General features: G+C 44.8%; 1 protein-coding gene across 2 annotated transcripts; it reads right to left on the bottom strand.

The window, feature by feature from the left end:
• Positions 1-16,686: 16,686 nt before the first annotated feature.
• Btf3 (basic transcription factor 3) lies at positions 16,687-23,659 on the bottom strand. 2 transcript variants are annotated; one of them, XM_032898991.1, is made up of 6 exons: positions 23,279-23,659; positions 22,897-22,965; positions 20,693-20,806; positions 20,170-20,371; positions 17,862-17,918; positions 16,687-16,996 (listed from the first exon to the last, which is right to left on the bottom strand). In XM_032898991.1, exons 1-6 carry the CDS (start codon positions 23,408-23,410, stop codon positions 16,950-16,952), a joined length of 621 nt encoding a protein of 206 aa, XP_032754882.1. In that variant the 5' UTR covers positions 23,411-23,659; the 3' UTR covers positions 16,687-16,949. The 2 variants fall into 2 exon arrangements, with proteins under 2 accessions (XP_032754882.1, XP_032754883.1); XM_032898992.1 differs by having other exon boundaries at positions 23,521-23,658.
• Between the last annotated feature and the right edge of the window lie 3,891 nt (positions 23,660-27,550).

Here is a 27,550-nt window from a genome sequence, read left to right as displayed (position 1 = left end):
ATTCTGCCTGGGTGGGATCCCCTGGACCTCCAGCTGTTAAAACGTGCAGAACTGAACCTAAGGGGAAAGGTTCCTTCATCCTTGACCATGAGGACAGATCAGGTAGACTCTTGTATAGCTTGGTTTCTACTGTCTGCCCTCCCTCTAGCATGCTGCTAAACTCAGAGCTCCTTCATTCTCTAGAAAACAAGTCTCTGTCTTCTGTGCAGGAGATTAAGTTGCCTAGCAGGCTAGAGAGAGACAAGACCCTAAATCCCAGCCGTTCTTCAGGCGGACACCCAAGCACCACCCCTAACGACTCTCTCCTGACCCTGCCTCCACACCACTCCTTCTCATCCTCGAAGCTTTCGGAAGGGAGAGAGGACTGACTATTCGTCACAGTCACAAGGCCATCCATAACCTTCACAAAACCACACTCTGAGTGTCACAATTGTGCTCTCTCTCTCTCTCTCTCTCTCTCTCTCTCTCTCTCTCTCTCTCTCTCTTTCATCCTTGCTTTCTTCTTTCCTTTTTTTAAAAGGACTTATGTATGAGTGCTTTATCTGCATGACTACCTGCAGGCCAAAAGAAGGCATCAGAATTCATTACAGATGGTTGTGAGCCACCATGTGGTTGGTGGGAATTGAACTCAGGGCCTCTGGAAGAGCAGTCAGTGCTCTTAACCGCTGAGCCATCTCTCCAGCTCCTTTCCTCCACTTTCAGTCACCATGAAACACAGGGTCAGCCACTTTGTCTTACACATCAGTCGTGTTTGCTTTCCTACCACTTGCCCTGGCTAACACCTGATAGAAAGGGGACAGACATATCTTCCTTCTGTCTTCTTAAAACCAAGATTGATTTGCTTTTCCAAAGTCGAGCTCCAGAAACTTCTCCATAACAAACAAGCATAGAAACTCAGAAACTTGCTTACTGTAACCTGAGCCATCACGTGTTATCACCCCTAGAAATTCACAAAAATGTACTTGACGCTGGCCAGAAAATGATTCCCTTTTCTTGTATGTCAGCCAACTGTCGGTCTGTCCTCACTGCATAATTATAAGCGCACAAGTCAGTACAATTGAAAGTCCCTGGAAAGCCAGGCAGTCTTTAGAGAAGTTAATAAGCCTTGACCCATTCCATGCAGACAGAAGAGGCAACAGTTCAAACGCAGCTAGAATGTCAACAGGACCTGTAAAAGGCCAATCAGTGACCCCAGAATAAAAGCGCTGAGTCTGTGTTAATCCTGAGCAGCTGAAGACAGAAGTGTGTTACAAAGAATTCAAGACAGTTCTGGAGCTGAAAGCCTTAGTTAGCTTTGATGGGCTGGAAAAGCAAGAGAAAATCCTAAGCTATTTCCCAGTTTAGAAAGATTCTGTTTATCCCTTTTTTGCTAGAGTTGGAGCCAAATTTGAGTTAGCCCTTAATATTTCTGGCCACTTGAGTCAAAGGTGCATTTCTGGGAACAGCCTGTCACCACAGGCTCCAGGCTGAGACAGAGAGGGGGCTTGTCTGAGTGGCAAGCTTTCTCCCCTTTCGTCACCTTGACCAGGGACTCCAGGACACTGGCACGTTGCCATTATCTTCATCCCAGGGATCCCAAGTCCTCAGCTGTCCGCTGTTTGCCTGCCTTGCTGTAAGAGACATGGATCTTAGAGGCAAGCAACCCTTCCTAATAAAATCCCAGCCACACGAAACAGGCAGACTGCTGCACACCCTTAATCCCAGTGCTTAGGAAGTAGACGCAGGCAGATATCTGGGAATTGAAGGACAGCCTGGTCTACACAACAGAGCTAGTTTCAGGCAAGCCAGAGCAGCCCTGCTCACATATATACATACATACATACATACATACATACATACATACATACATACATACATTACAGTTTTGCATGATCCTTGAAAAGACAGTCCTTTAATTTGGAACACACTTTGGTTATCTATTTATCTGTTCATTTATCTTATAAATGACTTCATTTACAATCTTTATGTAGCCAAACAATGGTGGTGCACACCTTTAATCCCAGCACTCTAGAGCTACAGGATCTCTGAGTTCGAGGCCAGCCTGGTCTATAGAGTGAATTCCATGACAGCCAGGTCTACACAGAGACATCCTGTCTCGACAAAACCAATATAAACAAACAAACAAAATATTTGCGTATGAGATTTACAACACAGTGAAAAGAAATGGAGCTTTCAAATCAAAGATCTGGATCAAACTCCTGGTTGTCACAATGTTTTTAAAGTCTTGGTTTCCTCTCTTCAACAATAAAGTTAAGGACGCATCTTGGCATGGTTGTTTTAGGGATTTGAAATAATGTACCTAAAGCTACTGGCACTGGGTTAAGTACTCAATGAAAGGAGTGTGGCTCTGACTGTCTTCCTATTATTATGTCACTCTGTTGAACCACACAAGCCTAAGTCCAGTTTCCACGTTCACCTAAGGAGGGCGTTTTATCCTTAAATCTTTGTAGCTTGACAGAAAGATAAACATTCTCACTAACTTGGGATTGACTCAAACTGAAGGAGGTCTCAGTCCCTGACAAAGACTTTCTCACTAAACCACCACCATCAGGCTCATCTGATTCGGTAACTAGGCCCACTTCCTTGACCTCTGCCTGCACTCTTAGTTATTGGTCTGTTGCTGTGAAGAGACAGTATGACCAAGGCAACTTACAGAAGGGAGGCATGGCACTGGAGCAGATAGCTACCTGGGAACAAAAGCCCCAACCCCAGTGACACACCTCTTCCAACAGGATCGCACCTCCCAATCCTTCTCAAAGAGTTCCGCCAGCTGGGGAGCAGGCATTCAAACATACGAACCTATGGGGGCCATTCTTGCTCATGCCAGCACCTGCTAAGCTCAGTTTTAGCACAAAATTTTGCATAAGCCAGTTAGTGACACTTCGCCTGCTGGTGTCATGTGCTATTTTGCCATGTCATATTGACTTGCCCCTCACTCTGCTGTTGACTGTACGTACATGCTTGGCTCTCTCTGTAATTTGTAGAGTTGGGGGGGGGTCTGTCTTTTTGCCTATCATAGTTGTCTTAGAGGAAGACTTCTTCCTTGTCTTAACAAGAGTTCACAAGACCTGTCCCTTTATACCCCTCATCTCCATGTGTCTGTTTCTGGTGGGACAACACCACTGTCCACAGAGATACATGAACTTGACCTCTGCTATAGTTTGGATTTCGTTTGTCCCCAAAGGCTGGGACTTTGTATCCTGTGGTGGCGAAGCTGAGGGCTGGGATAGCTTTTAAGAAATCAGGTCAACTGGGAAGTTCTTAGTACACTCAGGGCTGATCCATGAAAAGGATTAAGGGACCACTCATGGGTCCTCTGAGCTCTGATAGGAAAAGGAGGTTGCTATAGAAACAAGCCGGATCTCTGTTGGGCTGTCTTCCTTTCACATGCACTCCCACCACTGTGACAACCTCTGTCTTGTCATGAGGTCCTCACTGGAGCTCAGCCAATGCTAGTGCTAGTGCCCTTGAACCCAGAGCTAAACAGACCTGACATATATATTATGCCATATATATATATATATAAAATGCCATATATATTATGCCATATATATTATGCCATAGTTATATATATTATTATATTATATTATATATATAGTCTGCCTCCAGCACCTTATTGCAACAAAGTAAAGTGTACTAATACAAGTCTCCCATGTCGGGACATGTCACCAGGAGGGCCACCACCAACTCACATACCAAGTTGGGCAAATGCCTTTCCTATGAACTGAAGGGGTAAAGCTGGCCCCTCAGATGCAGCTGCCGCCATTGCAGACCTCCTACCCACACCTACCTCAGCGTCAGAAAACTGCTGTTCTTTGGCCCTCCACTGCCCCCAGCCTTTGTCTCCCTGTAAACCTCCACCCTCCCTTTACCACATCACATTCCTGGTTCCCTGGAGTCCTCCCTCCAATTAAAACGGGTCTATCTTGTTCTCCCAGTTCCTTCAGCCTGGCTGAGTGACTAACACATCTGACAGCTCTCTCTTTACCAGGAACTTATGCTGACCACGAATTTTAGAGCCTTACCCATCTAATGCTGTTTTCCAGGTGACAACAGTGATCTGGGATGCTCGTTACATACACAATCCTGGGTATTGTCTCCAGATGCTCCAAAGTAGGGTTGAGGCTCTAGAAGTGTAAGCTTTCTAAGTACTCATCAGGGACGGCAGGCAGTGTTCCTACAGGCTCAAGGGTGTTAGGAAAAGGGGACAGTACAAAAGGAAGAGGGGTGGGTCATGCAGACATTGCTGGAGGCCACTCAGTTTTCCTTAGCAGACCCAAGTCCAGCATCAGGCTTGTTCCGTCCATCGTAGCTTGGCTTTGAAAACCTGACTGGGGCAATGAAGGAATAGAGACATGACAGACACAGGGACAGAAAAGCTGAGGTCTGATGGAGGGGCACCAAGGAGAACACAACCCAGAACATCTGCTATGTACAGCGCAGCGGGAGGGCTTAGTTGGTCTCAGTTAGATGTCCCTTAGGGAAGCAGTCTCAGTCTCTGGGTTGCACACTGCCAGCATCAACACAAGGACCAGATGAGCCTGCAGCCTTGGCCCTTGTCAGCAATACACATTCGCTCAGGACTTCGTCAGTTCCCCACCATCATGTATCCCATGCTTGGGGCAAGGGGAGGCTCCGTTGCTAACATTCTTCTGCCTCATTGGACTATGGGAAGTCTGTCAATCACGCCTACAGCCATGCCCCACAGTCTGGTCTTCCACGTTTGAAACCGGATGGTGGTAAGACCTACGTACGGTATTCAGCTTCCCTGAACTCTTGCTGTGGAGTCTGTGTCCCTGCGGTGAGCTTTGTCCAACTGGTCCCTGGGCCCTTTATGTGTAAAATAAGGCAATTCCACTACATTGGAGCCAACGCTTTTCTCAGAAGGAGCTGCCAAGCTGATCTGAAGGTAGGCTTGCAGTAAGGGGAAAGTCATGGCTTATGTTACTGGAGAAATGCCCGGGCTCACTAATGAGGCGCCCTCTAGTGGGAAAGGCAAGCAAGGACCCACCCTGGTTCCTCAAACCCGCATAACCAACTAACTGGTTACTTCCAACTCCTGGGAAATTATTGTGGGTCCTTAATTACCACCATTGCCAGCATTTTAAACTTTATTATTCTATTTCAATGCACAAAACCATAAGTATCATGATCGCAGATGCCTATCCAGGCTGCCTTAACAAAATTCAACAGACTATTTTGTAATACAAGTTCCAGCGCGCAAGCACCTGCGGATTCCGTGTCTGGTGAGGGATTGTTCCCTGCTTCCAAGATGTCTCCTCTCTGCTACCTCCCCAGGCAGAGAGCGCTAGCTGAATCATGCCATCTCTGAAGTCTAGAAATTTTTAACCACTTGCAATCTTTTTAAAGATTTTTTTTTAAGTTTCTCTTTTTAAACTTGTGCTGTTGTTCATGTTCACCTGCATGCCATAAGTGGACCTCAGATCCCTTTACAGATGGTCATGAGCCACCATGTGGTTGCTGGGAACTGAACTCAGGACCTCTGGAAGAGCAGACAGTGCTCTTCACCACGGAGCCTTCTCTCCAGCCCCTGAAGTCTAGATAATTTTTTTTGATAAATGAATACTTGTTAAGCTAGAACAGTCCTCCTGGGGCAGTGGTTCTCAACCTGTGGGTCGCGACGCCCTGTGCATCAACTTTTTCACTGACCATATATTAGATATTTACATTAGGATTCAAAACAGAAGCAAAACTGCAGTTATGACATTGCAACGAAATGATTTTACAGTTGGGGGCCACCACAACGTGAGGAGGTGTATTGAGGGGTCACAGCATTAGGAAGGGCGAGAACCTACAAATTTGGGAGGTACACAAGCGTTCAAACCATAGCAATTGGTATTTAATTATGGAACAAGGTTAAAATCAAATTCCACGAAGCTAATAAACTAGGAAATGTTTAATGCTCATTTAACCTGATGGATGACACTGTTCTGCAGAGACTGCATGGTCGCTTTAGAGTTAGTCAGAGAAGGCTGGTCGTGGTTGACTTTATACTTAAGCCTGTTTTTATACTGTGAGCGTCAAACTACAACCGACGATGTCTGTGTGCACAGCCAGAAGCAGACGTCTCAGCCTTGTTGACAGTCTTTCATGGAGGAGTGCTGCTGTCATTGGAATGTATCTTAGAAAACCAAAGTTGTCATCTTGTAGAAAAGCTTCAGAGACGCTGGGTAGCCACAAGGAAAGCTAAACTCTGTTTTTTGGACATTTGGCTTCAAGTCTAACTCTCACAAACTGTTAAAAGCTGGGCAAGTGGTCACTGCCCCCCGCCGCTGTATGTTCCTCCCACCAATGCTGCCCCCTCACAGACTCTCCCCGAAAGTGAGGCGGTGTATTTGAACCCATCCACACGCCTCCCCTAGTTAGTCGCAAAGGCAAAAGCAGGAGGCTGGAGATTTACATCCAAAGGCTTTAAAAGTGCTGACCTGCCATCCCCACTAGCATAATATGTATTTCCGGGTCCGCCCAGTCTTTGTCTGGTGAAGCTGGGTATCGCGCAAAAGTGCTGGTCAGAAAGCAGCTGAATCAGGGATCATTAGTTGCTCTCTGCTGCCCTCTTGAGTGCATAGCTTGGGTTGCATTGGATGCTGCCCAGACTGCGAGGGAGGAAATGCAGTGCAGGCACAAGACAGACCCCCCCCCCCCCGTGGGCATTTCAGCTAGACACATGAGAGTCCTCCTCTTGGTGTGTGCGCGCTCACGCACGCATCTGCTTCTGCCAAGCGATGTATGAAGGAATTCGCACTTCACAACTTTGCCATTTTCCAGTCCCAGCCCCTTCGGACCTGGGCAAGCTCTTCGTGTTTTGGAAGGAAGCCTAATCTCTCCCCCTCTTCTATTTTTTTTATTTGTTTCTTTGATTTGCATTTGCATCAGATCTTTGGACATTATGGGATTATTCTGGAAGAGTGTACTAGTCAGAGCGACAGAATTTACAGAATGAATCACTAAATAGAAAAAGGATTGTGTTTGAATGACTTACAGGCAACAGTCCAGCTAGCCCAGCAATGGCTGCCTATGTCCAAGAGCGCAGTCGCTGTTCAGGCTTCAGGCCTGGATGCCTCAGCTGCTCTTCAGGACACTGGAGGCTCTAATGTTAGAAGGAAGGAACTTCCGGCGAGGCGAGAGCAGGCAGACAAAGAGCAAGCACTGCCTTTTTCCACGGCCGGCGGTATAGAGACTGCCCGCAGAAGCTGGGGCCCAGAGTAAAGGTGGATCCTCCCACTTCGAATATCCAGATTTGAAGTGACTCTTTCCACTTCAAATGGTTTAATTAAGAAAAAAAAAATTCCTCACAGATTGGCTTGATTTCCAAACGAAAACAGTAACCAGCCCATAATTATGTCTAACATGATAGAACTGCCCCGCGTACAACCACAAGCACATTATCTGTTTATCCAGGCCATAATGATGTCTTCCTCCAACCCTCACTCTCTCCTTCCCTTCCTTCTTTCCTTCCTTCTGTGACGAGGTCTTCAAACGACCTTCAGTATGACCTTGGATGCCCTTCTGCCTCAGTCCCCCAAGTGTTGAGATGACAGGTAAATACGCCAGCAGGCCCCACTTGGAGGCTACTTGGATGTGGCCCCAACATAAAGTCATCACAAAAACATCATGAGGTGGTATTGGGTTTTGTCTTTTTTGTTGTTGTTTGGTTGGTTTTGGTTCTGGTTTGGTTTTTCATAATTTGGTTGTGTGGTTCTTGAATAGGAATTCTAGATGATATCACGTTGCCATGTCAACGGGTCGCGCAGCAGTGAAGGCCTCTGTCACAAAATCCTAGAGGACTGAGTTAGAGCCCTGGAAGCCAAGTAGAAGTGGAAAGAAATGACCGACCCTACGAACGCATTCCCTGACTTCCACACGCACACCAAGGTGCTCTCGCACGAACACACACAAGTTGGACAGCCCTGACTGCATGGGTGTTTTTACAAATTCATGAACCTAATCTATGTGAAATTGCTACCTACCTTTAGTAAGGAGATGTTGGGGATAGGGTTTAGCACTAAGAAACACATTTCCTGTGATCAATTACACTCTGTAGAAAAGTCTTTGTACCTGAAGCTTTCTTCAGTGTATCAGATGATATGCTTAGGACACGGTTTCGACGGTGTGACTTCCAAGCCATGTAGGAGTCTTTGAAAACCACAGTTAGCTGCAATGAGTATAGCCTCGATTCTAGGAGGGGAGGCCCCAGCTTAGGGAGCAAGGGCTCATGGGTCTGTGATCTGGCCCGGTGGGACTTAAATGTGGTTCGTGCTGTGGAATCTCCAATTGTGGTCTCCCGCATTCCTACCACTAATGACTGGGACGCTCGGGGCCGCTGAACCTCCAGTGACATGTTGAAGATGCACAGCGTGAGGTAGGGCTGCTAGCACCCAAACCTGAGTGAACGGTGGCATACGAAGCATTTTTATCTTTGCTACAGGTCAGATTTGATCTGGCAGGGACTAGCTAGCACTTGGGGAGATTCCATGCCTGCATAGCATTTCCGTCTCCCATGAGCACGCCCTGCATACACAAGGGCAAAGGAAGCTAGGTCACAGCTCAGGGGGTCCCACAGCTGCGTAGCCACACTGCTGGGGAAGGTCTAGACACTTGGGGGTTTGGGAGGTTGGCCAATGGCGTGTCTTAAGATCAGGTGAGCATAGCTGTGTGCTGAAAGTGGTGTGGCTGTGGCTCTGACTCAGCAACCTGAGCCCCCTCCCTTTCCTTAGTGACTCAGTTTACCCAGTTAGATGAAGCTCCCTCTCTGTGTCTGTTTACTCCGGAAACTGCCAACCCAGCACCTTACACAATCCTGGGATCACAGCCTGCCTCTCGTCATAGAGACATAGAACCAGTATTCTCAAGGTCTGCTCATCAAATGTGCCCTTCCCTAATCTAGCCCCATGGAGCAGATCTGCAGATCTGGGGTTCTCATTTCCTTCCATAGTCTGATGTGGGTAGCCTAAAAACTAGACTTTGGAAACTATGTCCTAGCAGAAATAGCCCCCACTAGCTAGAGAACAGAAGACAAGTTTGAGGGCATGTACAGCTCGGGACACCTAAGGAGTCACTTCACCGCAGTGGGTCCCGTCTCTTTAAGCTCATAGTTTAATCAACACATCTACCAGAGAGACCCTCACAGTGCTGGCTTCCCAGAAGGTGGGATGGGAAGCCGTAGGGAGGAAAACCACCAGCGTAACTCTGGCCGAGGCACATTGAGTGTCCTTTTCTAAGAAAGCCACGGAGAACCCTTGGCTGGTGAGGTGTGTCTCCCTGGGGCCTCTGCTCTGTAATGATGGCTCTGTTTCATGTCTCTGTGTGTTGCTGTGACAGGTCACAGCTGCCGTCCCACCAGAAAATGTCTTCTGACTTCCTGTGTGGCGTTCCTCGTGCTAGGAGTTGTCGCCGCTGCAATTGCTGTTGGGATCACCTTTGGGACACCTACAAAGCCTGCGGGTATGTGTCAACACACACACACACACACACACACACACACACACACACACACACACACACACGCACATATTTACGAATCTGTTTCCAAAGCGGGTGAGTCTACGGATGGGGAGGGGTTGGCATGTGGCGTGTGCCAGCCATCGGACATTTGCATATCCTCTCTCTATCCTCAATCCTGCAAGGTGCCTGTTGTTAGGACAGACACTCCAGGAAAGGACTCCACTTGCCCTGATCATGTAACTCTAAAGTAAGTAAGCCAGCATTGTGGCACAGGTAGTCTGACTCTAAAGTGTACACAGGACATGGTCTCTACCTTCCAGGAATTTCCACTATAAATAGGGCAATGACTGGTGGAATAGCATGTAATTAGTAATCAAATTAGAGAGAAATCATTGAGGACTGGTGACACAGAAATGAAAAAAGATCTGATGAAGGGACTGAGGTAGCAGAGTAAACTCCATTTTGTTCTTATATTTTTGGTTGTGAGCCTAGCCTTTAACGGCTGAGCCATCTCTCCAGCCCCCATTTTGTTCTTAAGGCTCCATTCTAAGTTAATTTGCCCTTAGAGAGGCATGACCCCCTCCCTTAAGGTCTGAGAAAAATCACGTATTGTCTCTGGCAACTGAAAAGTAGACACAGCAGCTGCAGCTGGCTGAAACGGAGTGGACTAAGAAAACCTAAGTCTTTCCCAGGTCAAGATGCTCATTTTTGATGTATACTCCCTCCTTCTGGTTTAACCAGATGCTGTAGACCAATTAGCTGAAAGACCCAAACTCCTTTACCCTCTCATGTAACGCCAAGGCTGGGAAGCCCCCCCTTGCATTTTTTCCTTTGTAAACCCCCTTCCTCTAGACCTGGGGTGCACTCTCCTTCCTATTCCATCAGGAAGGTTGGTGGCCCAGGCTTGAGCTTGAATAAAGACCCTCATTAGGTTATGACTCCTGGTGGTCTCTGGGGTTTTACAATCTGGGCACAACACTGGAACTAGAGCTGAGCCCTAGAGGGATCCCTGTGTGAAACTGAGTTTTCAGGGATGTTAAGGACACAGACTCCATGGTGCATCAAACTTGGGCTATATATAAGGAAAAAATATGAAAAATATCCCTGATAGGCCAAGTTAGGGGATGGGGGAAGGCAGCTGGTCACAAGTTCAAGAACAGCCTGGACTACACAGCAAGAACAAAGAAATATGTGGCCTGAAGATGGCTCAGTGGTGAGGGGCAGTTGCTGCAGAGATGACCTGAGTTCAATCCTCAGGCCCCACACAGTGGAGGGTGAAAACTAAGTCCTGCTGCAAATCGTTCTTAGACTTCCACATGACTGCTGTGGCCAGCATGTGCTTGTGTCGGCGGCAAACACGTGCATGTGAACACAAGCACGGAAATAAAGAAGTGTAAAAGAATTCAAAACAAAAGTTCATAGTCGAGGAATGGGCATTGAATACAAAGTAAGATGTGGTCCAGAACTGTGCAACTGCTGCAATCAATTACACACACACACACACACACACACACACACACACACACACACACCCGCATACCGCATACCTGGCTTTCCCCTGTTGAGCTTCTTCTGTTGTTCATTTGGTTAACTCCTGAGGGATTTAAGACCAAGCTCAGGTGTCTATGAACCGACAGCCCCGGCTGCCAGACTCCACACCCAGCAGCCCACTTTCCCAAACAGCCAGCCAAGGTCAGCACTGAGGACACACTGGAGCCAGCCCATCCTTAGGATGTAGGGCTGTGCTGCAGTTGGAGACTCTTCCCACACAGACCTTCATTAACCCTGTCCTCCCATGAGCATTAGACCTGCATCAGGGTTTAAGATTCCCCGCACGGACTCCACTTCACTCTGCCTTTCTCCTTCATGGGCGCCACCCCAGGTACTAATCCCCACCACTGAGGCCCGACTCATCCCATCCTCACAACAAAATTTCAGAAACTGATGACAATTCCTTCAGACGGCCAGAGTTAGTGATTCTTGCTTCTGAAACAACAGTGCCAGCACCTACTGGATCGAGAGATACAAACTCTGGTTTTATCCATCTGCCTCTTAATTATTCAAGATGAAAATGCACCCCCATCACTCCAGAGCAAGTAATTCAATTATCCCCGCACCACGTACCATTTGCACAGCCATTAGGGATTGTGTAGAAACACACAACTATGTTGAGATACGAGTGCCACCAATATTTCTGTCTTCCCTTTAATCAATTTTTTTTCATAGCTCTTGAGATGTTTTAAAGACCTTTCTCTTCCGAATAAGCAGATCCATTTGTAATTTAAAATACTATCATATGGGGGCCAGGGACATAGCTCGGTGGTAAAGTACTTGCCTAGAATGTAGAAAGAACTTGGTTTTACCCCTAGCACCTCAAACATAAGTCCTGGTGGCACAAATTTTGTGATAGTAGTACTCCTGAGGTAAAGGCTGAAGGGTCAGAAGTTCAAGGTCGTGTTCAGCTACTTGTGGAGAGTTAAGACCTAAGATGTGCTGTCTCAAAATGATTGCTCATCATCGTCGTCTTAGTTAGAGGGCAGGTAATAACTTACTGGTAGATCACTTGCCCAGTATGTCCAAGAACCTGAGTTCATTCTACGGGACCTTGGAAAAAGAAAAAAGAAAAGAAAAGGCATCTCAATTTAATTTTACTTACGGTACACCCACCAGTTCTTAAATCAGCCAAGAAAATAATAGGCAGAACAATATACCCAAGCCACCACAAAGCTCACACCACAGCAGGGAGCAGGCTTATTGACTCCTCATCTACCTGCCCTTACCTTGAAGTCAAGGAGTGAGCCTGCTCTTGTTCGCCAATGCCGATGGTTTTGATGGAAAAGGAAAACCAGTCAGGTTGAGAAGGCCTGTGCTTTGAGAGTTTTGGAGTGCGCATATGAACGAAAGGAGAATAGTGGTGATAGTGGCCCAGGGCAGATGAGGGTAGGACATCAGCACCCTTCCGTCTTTCAGGTTGGACATATCACCAGTGCCTTACAGCTTCTCAGCAACCAGGATTCCTGTGTGAGGACCACACGACTTGCTTGCCACCATCTCTGCTCTGTGACGGCAAGGTGGATTGCCGGGATGGAGAAGATGAATCTGATACCTACTGCGGTGAGGTGGACTAACTACCAAACGGAAGTAAAGACCAGTGGCCAGGGCGTGGCGGCTCGTGCTTTCAATCACAAAACTTGGGAGGCAGGGGCAGGTGGCTGCCTGAGTTTGAGGCCAGCTCCAGCTAGAGCCATACAGTGAGACCCTGTCTTTAAAATGGAGTAGTAAGCTAAAATCCAGAACTACCCTTTAAGCATTGTCTTCTCATCTACCTGCTCTTACCTTGAAGTCAGGAGTGAGTCTTCTCTTGGAATAATTTTTCCATTAGAAATAATTTATCTGTAACCTCTAGGTCAAATGCCCAACAGTCTCCCACAAACCTTGATTTTCAAGTGTCCCAACCAGAAGACCTGGACATTTGTGGACAGGGTGTGTGACACCAGGAACGACTGTGGAGACTGCTCCGATGAATCAGGTGAAGATGAAAATTGCACAGTTGGTCTTTTCCATGGGTTCTGGCTGCCCTTGTACTCCAGTGACATAAATTAGCTCTAACTTCCTATTTACATCCATCACTCCCTGGGCCGCAGCAGCTTTGAGGTAGAGAGCCAGCTTAGGCAAGCTAAGGGTCCTGGCTTCCATCTCCAAAAATAATAAGTAATAAGTAAATAGACAGAAAGACAAGAGGGAGAAAGTGAGAGAAGGATGGAAGGAAGCAAGAGTTAATAGAGGGAAGGAGAGGGAGTATTTAATTAGTATTTCATTGTATCAATTTAAAGAGCTCTCCCTCTGTAAGATACAAAGTCAGTTTTGCGTGAGAATGTTCTCAATGGAAAGCTCTCTTGTCTACTAACAACTTTCCTTTGGGTTTCTTTGGCAATTCTGAAAGATCTACAAAAGGCTTACTCAATGCTTCAGCTCTCTGAAGAAAACTAGTTATCGCCGTTGTCCTTCCTTCCTCAATGCTATCCTTGTGCCCCACCAAGTTCCCACAGTGGCTTAACACTGAGCTGCACCCATCCCCATCTGCGGGCAGGCAAGGCCATAGTGAGTGGACATGGACAGTCAGCTTTGTCAACGGTGGAGCTCAGACAGAAGTGCATGCTCTCCTTTAGGAGAAGTCTGCCTCTGTAACAAAGGAATGGCAACTGGAGAGCTTTTGCTTCTGGCTAGTTGCCTGTGAGCAAAGGCCTAGTTCCTCAGCTGACTGACTGCAGGAACTCAAGAGGACCCTTCCCTGTTTATGCAGATTGTCAGTCTGTTTAGCTAGGGCTGAAGGGGAGAGGCAATATTGTCTCTGGCTTTTCCAACCACGTCTGGAATCTTCAATAATCATCTGCAGTTCTCCCATGAGATAGTTTCACTAATATTTTTTTAAACCTGAAGGGCCAGCTCTTGTCCAATAGCGTTTTTTCCCCAGTTGACATTTTTTAAGTTATGCTTTTAAAAATAAATACAACTGTCTAGTTTCACAGTGCCCAGAGTGCTCAGGCTGGAGATGTGATACTGTTTTCTTCACGGACTGCGCCTGCATTCCCAGAAGTCGCTGCAGAAATGGCATCCAAGACTGTGCTGATTGGAGTGATGAAAACCTGTGTGACTAGGCTAGTAATCGTGGTTTTGGAAAGGCTGAAAAATGTCTTTGCCTTGAGACTTCTCTCAAAGTGATGGCGTTGTCTACGGGCTCGTTTACCATCCTGGAGTGTAGGATAGGGAAGGGTTAATGAACCTGTGTCCAGTTAACAAAGCAAATAGGCAGAATTAGATGCAGTTTTAGGTCCGTTCTAGACCTGTTTCCAAGTAGCCAGTGTTCTGTGGGAAGCATACGTGTGCACTCACTTCAATCAGTATGGAGATGTCTCTGGCTCAGTAGTGTATCCCTGGTTTAGATCTTACAGAAAACTAGAGCATGTATTGCTTTAAAAAGCATGTAAGGTATTAGATGTCATCATGGCGTTTTCTTCTTTAGCCCTAGCTGCTTTTCTATCTTTTAAGGCTTTATGCTTATAGTCATTATGTATTCGGGTATTTCAAACTAGGATCTGCATGTTAGGGAGAACATAACACCTTATTTAATATATGCAACCTAGTTTCCATCCATTTTTCTGGAATTTCCCTTACAGTTGAATACAATTCCATTGTATATGTATACTACATTTTCATTACCATCTGCTGATGGGCATCTAGGTTGGTTGTTTCCTTGCTATTGTGAACATGTAGTAATGAGCCTGGCTGCACTAGTATCTTGGTGGTAGGATACTGAGTCCTAAGTCCATGTGGCCAGGAATAATAAGGCTGGGTCATATGGTCGTTACATATTTTGGGAAGCACCCTGATTTCCATAAAGGTGTAGTTCTTTACACTCCCACCAAGTATAATTAAGGGCTCCTATTTCCCGCATCCTCCCCCCATTTGAGATTGCTTGATGACAGCCATTCAGGCTGGGGTAAGGTGCTTTCTCAAGTAGCTCAGTTTACATTTCCCTGATGGCTAGGGAGAACACAGCCTTAACCAACTGCTCCATCACCAAGACCAGAAGAGTACAACAGTCTGTTTCTCTCACCTGATAGTACCTAAAATCCCTCCCAGTAGGTAGGGCGTGGCTGAGACTCAGACAAGTGAACTCATCTCTCCCAGATTTCCTACATCTGTTTATAGCTCTCCTTTAGGATTTTAATTGGACGAAACAAGTGATGATGCTGTATCGGGGGGGGGGGGGAGGTAGGGGCAGTCCTTCCTCAGCACCATGGCCATCCCAGGGAATGATCTCTGACTGATGTAATCAGTGGTAATTATGTGTCACCTCCCAGCCTAAGTTTGAGAAGCCAGCTGGTGACATACCTGTCACCTATCCTATCACAAGACTGGCAAGGTTCTAATTAAATGCTGCTCCTGTGATAAAACAGAAGCAAACCAGGCATCAAATCCATCAGCCTTTGTAGCAAAACCCTTCCTTGAAAACGGGTATCATGAAGGGAAACGTTTCCTTATCAACCCATAGCTAACACAGTATACTTAATCTAAATTAAGAATACTTGCAGAGGGGCTAGGAGATGGCTCAGTGGTTAAGAGCACTGACTATTCTTCAGGAGGTCCTGTCCAATCCCATCAACCACATGGTGGCTCACAAGCATCTGTAATGGGATTCGAGGCGGTCTTCTGGTGTCTGAAGACGCCAACAGTGTACTCACATACATAAATCTTAAAGAAAATACTTGAAGGTTAAGGACAAAACCGATTTAACTTCTGTACTAGGACAGACCCAGCTGGAAAACCTTATAGATTTAGACCAGTCTGTCAGCAGCCACCTCTACAAACTCTACTTTAAAAGCATAGCAATGGTACCAGACTTCCTATGCCAGAATCAGGGAGTGCCCCACCACCAGGCAAGCTGTGATGCAGTGTGTTTACAATCAACCTGACCCACGAGTGTCTGGAAGCCACCTGGGTTTTTTAAGCAGTTGAGACCTCTGGATCCTTGTTACACCTAGAGGGATCACAAGATGTGACTGCACCTTCCTTCTAAATTTTTGGCACAATTAACTCTGCACGGAAACTCTGGAATATAGCTGTAGAGCACCTTAAAGGAGTAGCTGCAACTATGGTATATATTTAAAACTGTCTCTTAATAGTACTTGGAAATTAGTAATTCAGAGTGTCAGGTTATACATGAAAAATGGAGGAACTTGTTCATACCCTATAAAACTTAGAATGAAATGCTGAAACTGAGACAAAGGACACTGAAGAGCACTTACTGCTCTTCCAGAGAACCCAGGTTCTATTCCAAGCACAAACATACACATGGGTTGACAAACATCTTTAATTCCAGGGACCTAATAGCCTCTTACTGACCTCTGCAGGTGCTAGGCATATAAATGATGTACACACATATAAAATAATCTTTAAAAGAGACAGATATTTCTATATGCTTATAATAAACACCAGAGAAAACTGGTTTACCCACACAATACTGTTCTCAGCGTACACCACATGGAACAAACAGCCCTAATGGTTGCTGGAGAAGCAAACTCTCTAACATTAAGAACGCTCTAACCAACTTGAATGTTCATCAAACGCCAGGAGTCTGACCACATGCCATAAGCAACTCTGCAGACAAGTGCTCACTGTGCACACACCAGTGACACATAAATAAAACAATAGACCAGGTACTAGGCAAAGAATTTTATTAACCTTTTCCAAACTTTATTCCCAGGCGTCTTCAGCTTAATTTGCTGCAAAGAATGAATTAGGCTTAAGCGAAACTGAAAAGAGCTGCAGTGTCCGGGGGGCTTGGGCTTAAAAATATTAGAGATCTAGATTTTATCAGATCCATAATAAACAAAAAATTTTTAAAAAGCAGTCATGATATAAAACAGCAGCTCCTATTGTAACTTCTGCCAAGTGTCACCTTCTTCAGAAGTTGCTTCGATTCAGTTTGCCTCGTTCTTAGAAGCTTCATCAAAATTCTCCACCAGATCTAGAAAAGAATCAAAACAAGAGATCCTGAAAAAAGCCAATTCTACAAATAACCTGCAGATACCTAAGGAAACGCTGTTAGAGGTGAAGACTCGTCACCCCCATTTCTTTGGGCAGCCATGAAGCAGCTGTTCTCAGCCTCCCCAATGCTATGATCCCTTCATACAGTTTCTCATGCTGTGATGACCACAACCAGAAAATAATTTTGTTGCTGCTCAATAACTGTAGCTTTGCAACTGTTATTAATCGTGATGTAAACATGTGATATGCTACCCCAAAGGGGTTGAGACCCACAGGCTGAGAGCCTCTGTGTAAGAGTGAACATCACGCTTGCTTAATTTTATTTCTCATTTATCCCCTCTCAATTTAAGAATTAAACAATCCATTGGCTAATTACGGAGAACAGAACTAAAGGGATCATGACACAATCTCAACTTTTCTTGGGTTCCAGAGACATTTATCTTAAGAGGAAAATGTATGAATTTTTTGATTTTTCCACAGGACAAAAATTCAACATAATTTAGTTGGACATAGTGTCACCTGTCTGCAATCCCAGCACTTAGGAGTCTGAGTCAGAAGGGTCTCAAATTTAAGGCAGGTCTGAGTTACATAATGAAACACTGTTTCAAACAAAACTAACAACATAAAAGAAAAACATTTCTCTATCTTTTAAAAACATCAAACCTCAAGATATTAAGCTTCTCCATGCTTTTTCTTAAACCACTGTGGTTCTGGGCAGCTTCAGTTCCTCAGTGAGATTCTTGTCCTGTGTCTTCACCCTCACTGGTTCTAACTTTTTAATACTACCACCATTCTGGAACGTTCTGTAAAGATTCATTTCTCTCCCTTGCTGAAGCAATTCTTACCTGGAACTTCATCATCATCATCCTCTCCAGTAGCAAGTGGTGCTTTTCCATCCACAGCTGTGAAATGAAAACAACCAACCCATTTCTTTAGAGCAATAAATATCAACCAAAAGATAAACCATAAAATACAAAGTTACGACTTACACCCACTCAAGTGGTGCCTAAGATTTCACCTATAGCACCATCAAGGAGATCTTTTGATGGGCACAAAACATCCTCTGGGTATAGTGAGAACAATGAGGAATGCTCAGGGTAAAACCACACACCAAATTATGGTCAGGCTTATTTGGGAGGCAAATGAAGAGGCCAGCTGCTTCTCTAAATATTCTGTGCACTGCATAAAGCCCAATAAATATTCACTGAATGAAATAAAGCATTAAAAATTTACGTGTGTTGGGTTGGGATTTAGCTCAGTGGTAGAGCGCTTGCCTAGCAAGCACAAGGCCCTGGGTTCGGTCCCCAGCTCCGAAAAAAAAAAAAAACTTACATGCGGTGACTAACCTATCAGTCATAGCACTTGGAATACAGAGACAAGAAGAATATAGTAAATTGCAGGCCAGCCAGAGCTATATAGGGAGACCTACTTCAAACAGTCAAGGAAAAGATCAAACAAAAAGGCCAAATTTAAAGTATCTTTCAGCTGTTAAGTCACTACTCTTTCTCTTCTTCTCTCCCTTTCCTAAGATACTGGACTCAACCCAGGGCCTTAGATATGCAAACAAGAACTACCACTGAGCCCTACCCCCCAGCCTATTTTTAATTAAACAAAACCACAAATTGAGCAGTCTAATTTGCCCAGGCTTTCAACACATAAAGACTCTTCAATTTGTATGTAATGTTCCTTCTTCAGCCTCCCCAGTGACTGAGATTACAGCCGTGGGTCATCACACCTAAGACAACTTTCACCAAACAGAAAGGAGGCAAGTTCTGAGAACACACAGCTCTAACCTGCACAGACACCAGTGGAAATTTTAAAAGCCCATTTAAACTCTCAAAGTCCAAGATAGCCTAAAACATCTTGATGCCCCTCCTTAACAATAAAAGCATAAAATGAGTCAGCATCTGACAACAGCAGAGGAAAACAAGACATTGTAAACCTAATTTACTTCTGCATTCCTATTCAATTTTTAAGCAGCCAGCATAAAGTTCTCATATTAACTGTAATGGTTAATCTTGGTTATTAACACCCACGGGGAGAAGAAACCTCAAATGAGAAATTGCCTATCAGTTCAGCCAGGTAGAGTGGGGGGGGGGGGCCGGCAGCTGCATTTCTTTATTGCTTCTTGATGTAGGAGAACTAGTCCACTGTAGGCTAGTGCCATTCGTTCCTGGGCAAGTTCGGCCTGTATAAGAAAGGCTGTACAAGGCCAAATAGCCCTAAATCCATACATGCAAGTAACATTAAATATTATGTGTACACACACACACACACACACACACACACACACACACACACACACCCCACCCACCCACCATGCAATAACAATTAATTGGGGGAGGCCATGAACTGAAAAGGCAATACAATAGTTGATTGTGAGCCCGGGAGCACACCAATAAGCACTGCTCTTTCACGGTTCTTGCCTGAAACTCTTGCCTTGGCTTTCCTTGATGATGGACTGTAAAGTGCAGGGACCTAAAATAAGCCTTTCTCCTCAGGCTGCTTTTGCTTATGGTGTTTCTCACAAGAGAAATCAATCCGAAACACAGCTTGTTGTACATATAAGTCAACTAAACAAATACCCATCCAGCTGTAATGTGCAACACCAAATCACTGGCTACTACATCAACAATGGGCTGCGTTTAAAATAATAAAGAGTCCAAAAGCCACCAAACACAGACTGTAAAATAAGGAGATGGAATGCTAGTTTTACTCTTTTTCTGAGACTGTGTAACTATAGCCCAGGCTGGTCTTGAACCCAGTAATTTTTTTAGTTTAGCCTCTAAAGTGTTAATTGGAGAGTATTAATAACCATGAGTCACCATGCCCAGCTTAATCAGTTCTACATTTTGAGTACCAGCAAAACCCCAAATTAACATTTTTCATTCCTAATTGATGAAAGGTTTTAGTCTGACTTAAACCATGTAAGCTGGTAGAAAACAAACATCCACTAAATCAAGTATAATAGGCGAGGATAAACTAGACAACATTATAAACAAGAACACATAAGTAATTAAAAGTTTACTATTCTTTTAGATATATAAGTTGGCCTTCTATACCTAAAGACATTCTTAGCAATTCTGAACCCTGAGATCACAGAAAGAAGTTGCTAAGCAACCAGCCAAGTACAATGACTCTGAGGACACTCACATTGTTTGGGCAGAGCTTCAGCCAGTCTCCTCAAACTGGTCAGACTGTCTGCACCAAGCTGGTTGAGGATGCTGGGAAGCATTTCTGTCAGCTGCTTTGTCTCGGCGTGGCCTGTAATGGTGAAGGTGTTTGCTGCCAAAGACGCCTGAACTTTAGGGTTGTTAAAATGGATCACTGTTCCTTGGTTTGTAAACATGTTCACCTATAAAGAAAATAATTATTACAAGTAACAATCACCAAAGATTTCTTTAAAATCAATGTTTTTACTAAACAAAACCTGAAATCTGGATAACTGGTATAGTTCTTCCCTTTGAAGTACAGGTGACAACTTCCCCGGAATGTGTAAGGAAATATCTTTCTGCCTTCACAACATCCTGGATCACTTGTTAGTTAATAGGGCAAGAAAACCTCCCAAGACACTCAAACATGTAATGGGGCATGAACTACAATGCTGACAGTAGAGCCAAGACAATTACTTCATCCTTGACCATTAAACTTCCCATCCACGCGTTTTGACCCTTACCTCTTCAATACCAGAGATATTGTTTACCCCTAACTTCTTTAAGGAGAACTGCAGTTTTTTATCGTCTGCTGTGGCTGTTCTGTGAACCACCTTCTTCTTTCTACGAGCAGTTCCCTATGGGAGCAAGAGGGCAGACAATACAGCAGATCTTTTACAACTGTTTTCAGATCTTTGCTTCTGTACAAGACAGTTAACCAGATGAACATGGTGGCACACTGATGGATCTCTGAATTTGAAGCCAGTCTGGTCACCTACTGAGTTCTAGGTAAACCAGAGCAAAACAATTGAGACCTAGTTTCAAGTAAAAACAAATACATAATAAAAAATTAAAGGTAGTTATCAAACCCACAAACTAAGACAGACTAAGATGGAAATAAGGAACGACATTTCATAGGCACCAGTCAATCAGATGTGAAAATGTCTTCCACAAGCCCTAACATAGTCTTTTTAAAAATGACCAGACATGGCCATGTCTCAACCTAAGCTAAGCTTCATTTGTACCTTTTGTTTCCAAAGAAAAGTCAATAGCTTAATTGGTATTCACGGTGAGATAGTATACAAACCACCTATGAATCTGCATACAGATATCTATTATAGCCAAGAGTAGAAAGTTCTGAACCCAAACAGACCTCTGAACTCTAGACCTCTTCCCTGCATTGTTCACCTCCCTCCCTAGAGCAAATTTTTGCTTCTCCCCATGAAAAAGGCTCTCCTTAATCACTCAATTAAGGATTTCCATAAGCATCTCCGTCTTCCCTAGCTTACTTTTAACAGTTATTGTTAGTCATATTTTAAAATCCCATCAAGCCATAGTCCAATCTGTGTCTTCTCTCAACTCTGCACTATGACATGCTAAGTTACTTTCAACTTTACACCATGAACATTTTTATAATAAGAACAATGCCACCAGGAAAAATTTAACTATAAAATACAGGCTACCACTTATTTACTTAAAATATTGTCAGTTTTTCCTGACACTGAAAAGGGTCTTTAATTATTCACCTGAAAGCATGTGAATTTAACACTATTTTTCCTCTAAGGCAATAGCTTACTCAACCTGTAAGTAAGGTTTCTTTAAAAGGTACAGAAAAAAATGTTCCCATATTATGACTAGAAACATTGTCTTAGCTTAACAAGAGACTAGATACAAAGTGTCCTTATGAGAGTAACTCTGAAGGCTTTCATTTTCCCTGGATTGACGACACTAGAAGGCAAACCTAGTAATTAGAGGAACAACCTCGAACACAAGCACATCACTCCAGAAACTAAGAAAACAAATTCAGTTTTTTCCTAGCACCTGAAGGCTCCTGCCTTAAAGTAAAAAGGACGCGTAACATCTAAAGTTAATGTTGTAAATGCAAACTGAAGGCTACAATTGCCAGCAAAAGACAAACAGGATATTTACTCCTGGTGCCAAGTCTCCTAACTTAAGGTAAAGGTTGAAGTTAGGACAATTTAATAGGTAATAAACTTGTACTATGGAAGCTCCACAAGTTTCACCAAGACACAATGCTTCAACAAGCCGCCACACCTTGTTAAACACCAGGAATGTGCTAACACTATCAATACTTGAAACTAAGGAGATCTTCATCTGGAGTGGACCTAGCACTAGCACCAGCACCAAGTTCAATAAAGAGTTTAAGACTAGGAGAAATCAATCTGCCAACACCTTTTCATTCTCCCACTGTAGCATAATCACAAAGGCTAAAGAAGAAAAGATGTGTGCTCAGGTAGTATTTTCCAATCTAACGCTGTTCAGGAATTTAAAAAGTACACCAACTGAGGGAAATATCCTAGAAAAAGACAATTACCCTGTCGAGCATTTAGTTCAGAAAGCACTGCAGAAAGTCTTAATAACCCACCAATTTTGTGCAACTCAAGGCTAGCCGTGCACAATGCTTTGGCAGAGAACATACTTTTCTCCCTATTAATAAAATTAAGTAACATTTCTGTACTGTTTATACACGCCATAGTCCTGAACTTCATGCAAGTAAAGCAACATTTTAAAGGTTTTTTTTCTCTACTTGCTTACACCCCTCACCCCCAATATAAAGCCTCCACGTCTCTTGGTATCGGTCTCGTTTCCCTTGGATTTGCTAGCTTTGCGAATATCCCCTGCCAAGCAAAGTGACAAAAAACAATGTGAGAAATGCAAAGAGAATTTTTTTAAAAAGGGAAAACAAAAGAAAGAAAAAAAAACTTACTTTCCCACCAATGCGCACTTGTGCCTGCAGTTTGGCGAGTTTTTCCTGGTTCATGATCGTTTCTTTCATCTACAAAGAGAGGAAATCCTCAGCAAAGAACGGTCGGCCCCACTCCAGCATTCCATGCTCGTTATTTCCCAATACACTCTCAGGAGAACGTCTCCTCAGGCTGAGGCCTGGATCCCAAATTCACCCCCACAAAGCTCCAAAAGTCGGCTCCGAGCGAGCCCGGAGAGCACAAGCACTCTCGCCCCTCCCCCTTCCAGGCCCAGACTCGGGCTCACCCCCACGGCAGACCAGCATCCCCCACCCGCGGCCCTGGCCGGCCTCCGCCTAGCCAGGGCCTACCCGGCCCGGCCACTCTCCGCAGGCCTCGCGGTACCTGAGGCTCCTGTCCTCGGGTTCCGCCGAGAGGTGGAAGAAGAGAGGGCGTCGCCTCGCCCCCGGGGCAGCCGCCCCTGGCTCGCCCTCGCCCCCGAGAGTCAGCCTGAGCCGGAGCGCCTGTCCGTCGCATCGCTTTCCTCCTCTCCACAGCCCTGTCCCCTCCCTGTCTCGCTCCTGCCGGGAAATGCCCGCCCCCGCTCCCGTTCTCCTCCCACTCCGGCGTCCACAGCCTTTTTGTACCTTGTCGGAGTGGAAATGGGGCCGCGCGGGGGACTAAGGTTCACGCTCAGGGGGTCTCGGGCAGACCAGCTGAGATAAGGCGCACACACGCGGGGACGCAAGATGGCAGCTAGAGGGAGGCCGGAAGTAACGCGACGCCACTTCCTCCAGAACTCAGGAAACGGACTTGGCGTCGCTGCGCATGCGTAGCGGGGGCCCCGCGGCGAGGGTGCGGGTCCAGTGGGTGGCTGGTTCTTTCCTTTCGTCCGGCGGCCGGCTAGGAGCAGCATCGGAGAGCTGTGAGCCGCGGACACCGACCGCGATCCTGGGAAAGGCCATGGATAGATCAGACAGTGAGGCTCCCTGTAGAGCTGTGGTTATGTCAGTCTGCCTTTTGCTTGCCTCTAGGGCGTCCAGCTTTGTCCAGTAGGCAGCAGTGTCTGCTCAAGGCCGGGTGTAAATAAAAACTATCAAAATCAGCGAAGCTAAAGTTGCTTTCCAAAATTAAGTGATTTGGGTGATGTTGAAATAGCGATTCAGAATTTCTAGAAAGCGTGTTCGGAATGCATTCCAGATCTCCACCCGACTGCAATTCCGATTATTCAAGGTTGAAACAGGGTAACAAGATTTCTAACCCTTTAACCCTTTACACCACTACCATCGCCTACTTACTCTCTAATAATAGAGTTGACTCCTTGATATCGAATATTCATGGCTTTGACCATGAAGCAATCACAGTGGAGCAAACTTTACTTTGAATAATTCAGAGATGAATTTGAGCCTGTGTGCTTGGAGATAAAAACGTGGCTGTTGAGTTAAAGTTTGCCGAACTCCAGCACAAATTGTTTCATTGTGGTTGTCGGTTTTTGTTGTGCGATGTGAAAGTGCCTCACTAAGTAGTCCTGGCTAGCCTGAAACACAACTTTCCTCCAGCCTCGGGACCCTCTCTCTCTTGTACAATGCTTGGGATTATAGTCGTCTAGACCATTCCCAGACAAGTTTAAAGATAACCTTAAAAACCACCTATATGAAAAAAAAATTTAAAGAAAGCTTAAATGAAAATTCTGTGTGCTCTGCCTTCTTCCAATCTTAGCTATGAAATGGTTTTGAATAGTCAAAAACGGAAGTGTGTTAGAAATTTTAGAGAGAATACAATTTATCCAGAAAACTTGCAGAAATGAATACTCGAGCTAAAATCATTCTTTTTTCTCCTTGGAAACCTTTTTACACAAGAGTTTATTGCAACAGGGATGAGTCATTTAAGAAAACCAGGAGAGAGACAGTTTTTTTTTCCTTGAAACAACAAAGAACAATGTTTCTTTTATCCCAACAAGTAAGTTTGTTGCAGAAACCGGTGCCTGTTGGCTAAGCTATGAAGTACCTAGCCTAAACATACTCCAAATAACTGAAATGAGGTCACAGAATTCAGTGCTACAGAAAATATATAAAACACATGTTACATGATATATCACCAAAGCTGCCCTAACTGTAAGGAAGACGATGTTTATTTTGACCCTTGCTGTTTGTGCTTGTTTTGTGAGAACCAGGACTTCAAATTTTGTTAATATTTATATACCAGCCTTTTACAAAATAATCAAAGGGCTTTGTTATTGTTTTACATTTCCTCTAGAAATTACTCTTGCAGTTTTACGTCAGGACTACCATTTCCCACATGCTCCCGCTGTCTCCAGCAAACATAAAGGATTGACTCCCACCGATTACTGCTCGATTACTACTCGTATAGAGCAGTGCAAGAACTGCTTACTTAGCACTCGCGATGGCCTCTGTCAACAGAATTCGGGAAAAGGGAAACATGATTACTCTCCTTGGTTCATAGCATATGTCTAAACAAAAATATCTGAGTTATTTTCATCTCTGACTGGAACTTGAGTTTCAGTCAAGGTTTCAACAAGAGCCAGGTATTTACTTGACATCAGGCTTAATTCTTAAGGAGAATTATGACCCATAAGAAGTTTTGAGAGGGCTGGAGAGATGACTCAGGTTAAGAGCACTGACTGCTCTTCCAGAGGTCCTGAGTTCAAATCCTAGCAACCACATGGTGGCTCACAACCATCTGTAATGAGACCTGATGCCCTCTTCTGGTGTGTCTGAAGACAGCAACAGTGTACTTATATATAATAAATAAATCTTAAAAAAAAAAAGTTTTGAGAAATGACTGAAGGTAAATCCATGATTTTACTTTGTGTGTGTGTGTGTGTGTGTGTGTGTGTGTGTGTGTGTTTAAAGGGCAGAAGACAACTATTGGGAGTTGAATTCCCAATTCACTGTGGGTCCCACAGATTGAACTGGGATCATAAGCTTGAATGTCGAGCGTATTTCTCCGGAGCCATCTGACAGGCAGAACCCTGTGCTTTTGTCAGAGAATCACAGTGGACACACCATCCACTGAACTTCCTTGCATTCTCCTTGCAGCCTCTGCCCAACTTAACATCTATGCGTCAGTCTCAGGGAACCTTGCTGAGACACCTTTACCCCAGTAATTTACATCTCCTTCATCTTTTTGCCACAGAAGCATTGGTTTTTCTTGGTTTTGTTTGTTCGTTTTTTTTCTCTCCCCAAATTCTCCACTTGATGTCAGGTAGTGTATAGCGGGACCATCTTGGACCCACCAGTGATATAAATAAAGGCACAGGCTTTTTAATATTTTAAAGCTTAGGCCTTTTGCTGAGCAGTCTCCCAACCACTCTAAACCCAACCAGACTCACCAAGTGGGGAGCTCTAACTCTCTACTTCCTCTGGTCCATCCATTGATTCCATCTCTAGTGAATCTCTCTCCTTTCTGATTCCTCTCTCTCTCTCTCTCTCTCTCTCTCTCTCTCTCTCTCTCTCTCTCTCTCTTCCTACCCAGCTATTGGCTGTCAGATCTTTCTTACAGCCAATCAGATACAATTCTAGATTACCTTAGGCAGGTGAGGAAGAACAAAATCTTGCCTGTATTTAGCTCTCCGAGGGTATTAACAATGGAATCTACAGAGACACCCTCACACAATGTACCCCAATAGGAGTGCTTTAGAAAAGAACCACAGAGAAAAGAACCCTGGGGGCAGCTGGGGCATTCCTGAGATGGTGGATACAAACCTTTGCTTGATACAGAGTCAGTGTCCTGGAAGGATGGTATGCCCTCCTTGGTTCATAATATATGTCTAAACAAAATATATGGGTCATTTCATCTCTGACTGGAAATTGAGTTGGCTTCAGTAAGAACCAGGTATTTACTCGGCATCAGGCTTAATTCTTTTCTTTTTTTTTTTTTTTCTCTTTTTTTCGGAGCTGAGGACCGAACCCAGGGCCTTGCGCTTGCTAGGCAAGCGCTCTACCGCTGAGCTAAATCCCCAACCCCATCAGGCTTAATTCTTAAGGGGAATTATTTCTCCCCATTCTCCTTCCTAGTGAGACTTAAAGACCAGAGAAGAAATATATTTTTCCATGGGTGCATCCCACAAGGCCCTTATAAGGTACATCTCACTGTACAGTATTATAAAATGCATTCAAGCTTTTCTTCTCTCTCTCATCCCTCTCCCTTGTCTCGTCCTTTCATTAAACCTCTCCATGTGGAAAAAAAATACCTTCAAGGAAAATGAGTTCAGACTTCATAGCAGCACTGCACGTACTGGCTGGTCCAGCGGCCTGACCTCTGACTCTAGACAGGGAAAGGGTGTCTACCGGATGGGCATTTGGTGTTTGTTTATGATGGAGCAGAGGAAGATCTTCCTTGCTGCCAATGTACTTAATAGCCACTACCCATCGGTAAGGTAAGCGTGGGTGACAGCTGTGTGCAAACTGTCCACTGAAACCAAGTGTGCAAGGAAATAAGTCATTTGGCCCATTTTCACACAGCAGCACCTCTTCCAGCCCACACCTAAGTAGTCAGCAGGACTGTTGCAGAGTTTCTTCTGGAAAGGCAGAAAGAAACATCTGCAGCCAGGAAGGGAGTTGTTGGAGGAATTCAGGAGCATGCAACTGAATCTCCTGGAGCCAGGGAGCTGTCAGTCATACACATCCTTCCTAGAACCTCAGAGGCAAGAACAAC

The sequence above is a fragment of the Rattus rattus genome, chromosome 3 (assembly GCF_011064425.1).
Source record: "Rattus rattus isolate New Zealand chromosome 3, Rrattus_CSIRO_v1, whole genome shotgun sequence".
Lineage (NCBI taxonomy): Eukaryota > Metazoa > Chordata > Mammalia > Rodentia > Muridae > Rattus > Rattus rattus.
The sequence above is the reverse complement of the archived record's forward strand: the minus strand, read 5'-3'. Positions and strand labels throughout refer to the sequence as shown.